Genomic DNA, 1,360 nt, shown 5'->3' with positions numbered 1-1,360 from the left:
GTGGCTGTGGATCCAAAGGTTCACACGATAATTCCAGCACGTGGCTGTGGATTCGAGGGTTCCACGCGATAATTCCAGCATGTGGCTGTGGATCCGAGGGTTCCACATGATAATTCCAGCACGTGGTTGTGGATCCGAGGGTTCCACGTGATAATTCCAGCACGTGGCCATGGATCTGAGGGTTCCACGCAATAATTCCAGCATGTGACTGTGGATCCAAGTGAGGAAGAATTGACCACTCAGTAGATCAGGGTGTGATCACCTCCCTCTGTCCACTTGGGGTAGAGAAAGGCCCTGCTTGGCTCAGTGTGCCTCGCTGATGTGTCCCATGTATTCTTGGCAGAATCATTTCTTTGGACTATGAATTCATTCCTAATATGGTGGGGATGGGACCCTCCCACCCTAGGAAATTTTGCCCCAGTGGTTTGCTGGGCCCACAGCAGCAGATTTGGGCCCTTGGAGACTTGGCCTGGTACCCCGGCGTGACCTCCTAGGCCACTTTGGCAAAGTACTGAGCTGCTGTTAACTATCTGTGTGGTCGTGGTGGCAAAAACCAGAAGTATCGTCTTTTTTTTCTCTAGGATCTTGGTGATGAACTCTTATTTGCCAAGCCAAATATCTTCTGCCACTTTGCTCAAGGGATTGGCGATCCTAAATATGTTCCTGTAACCGACGTGGCTCCTCTGAACAAGCTCCTCGTGGACGTCCTGGACAGCTACAATGAAATTAATGCAGTCATGAATTTGGTGAGCAGGCTGGAGCTGATAGCAAGGGCACAGGACCTGGACAGGGTCACCCTCTCCGGTTGCATTGTCAACATCCGAGTGGCATTCTGTGGGGCTGTGTGGCGCGCGGTGCACACCTCAGCGTGTGCAGTCTGTGCTGGTGAACAGAGGTGATTCCAGGTGCTGCAGGATGTTGCAGGATCTCTCTGGTTTCTGTAGGTGCTGTTTGAGGATGCCGTGGCTCATATCTGCAGGATTAATCGCATCTTGGAGTCTCCCCGGGGGAATGCCCTGCTGGTGGGGGTGGGTGGCAGTGGCAAACAGAGCCTCTCCCGCCTGGCAGCATACATCAGCGGCCTTGACGTGTTTCAAATCACCCTCAAGAAGGGCTACGGGATCCCCGACCTCAAGGTGAGAGCTTACAGTGCAATAAGCTGCCTTTTGGGGTAGAGTCGGGGAGTAAAGAAAAACTTCACTCCCTTTTCCAAAATGAAGCCAGCCAGCACAGGGAGTCCGAGCATCACCAATAGCCCTTATCTAAAGGATCTTTATCTTAGAAACAGAGGCCAGAAAATCTTCCAGCCAGTGTGCGTGCCCATGTGACTGAGGTGAAGAGTGTGAAACCTTCCTGCCCA

At 52.3% G+C, this 1,360-nt stretch overlaps 1 protein-coding gene across 1 annotated transcript in view; it reads left to right on the top strand.

Moving 5' to 3' along the window:
• The window catches only part of DNAH17 (dynein, axonemal, heavy chain 17), a 172,697-nt gene that overhangs the window by 117,113 nt on the left and 54,224 nt on the right, over positions 1-1,360 (top strand). The window contains exons 53-54 of the mRNA XM_011966878.1: positions 582-746; positions 945-1,136. Of these exons, the coding sequence (XP_011822268.1) occupies positions 582-746; positions 945-1,136 (357 nt within the window). The remainder of the gene's footprint in view (positions 1-581; positions 747-944; positions 1,137-1,360) is intronic.

The sequence above is a fragment of the Mandrillus leucophaeus genome, unplaced genomic scaffold (genome assembly GCF_000951045.1).
Source record: "Mandrillus leucophaeus isolate KB7577 unplaced genomic scaffold, Mleu.le_1.0 Scaffold1, whole genome shotgun sequence".
Taxonomy (NCBI): Eukaryota; Metazoa; Chordata; class Mammalia; order Primates; family Cercopithecidae; genus Mandrillus; species Mandrillus leucophaeus.
This window is presented reverse-complemented; position numbering and strand designations above follow the sequence as displayed.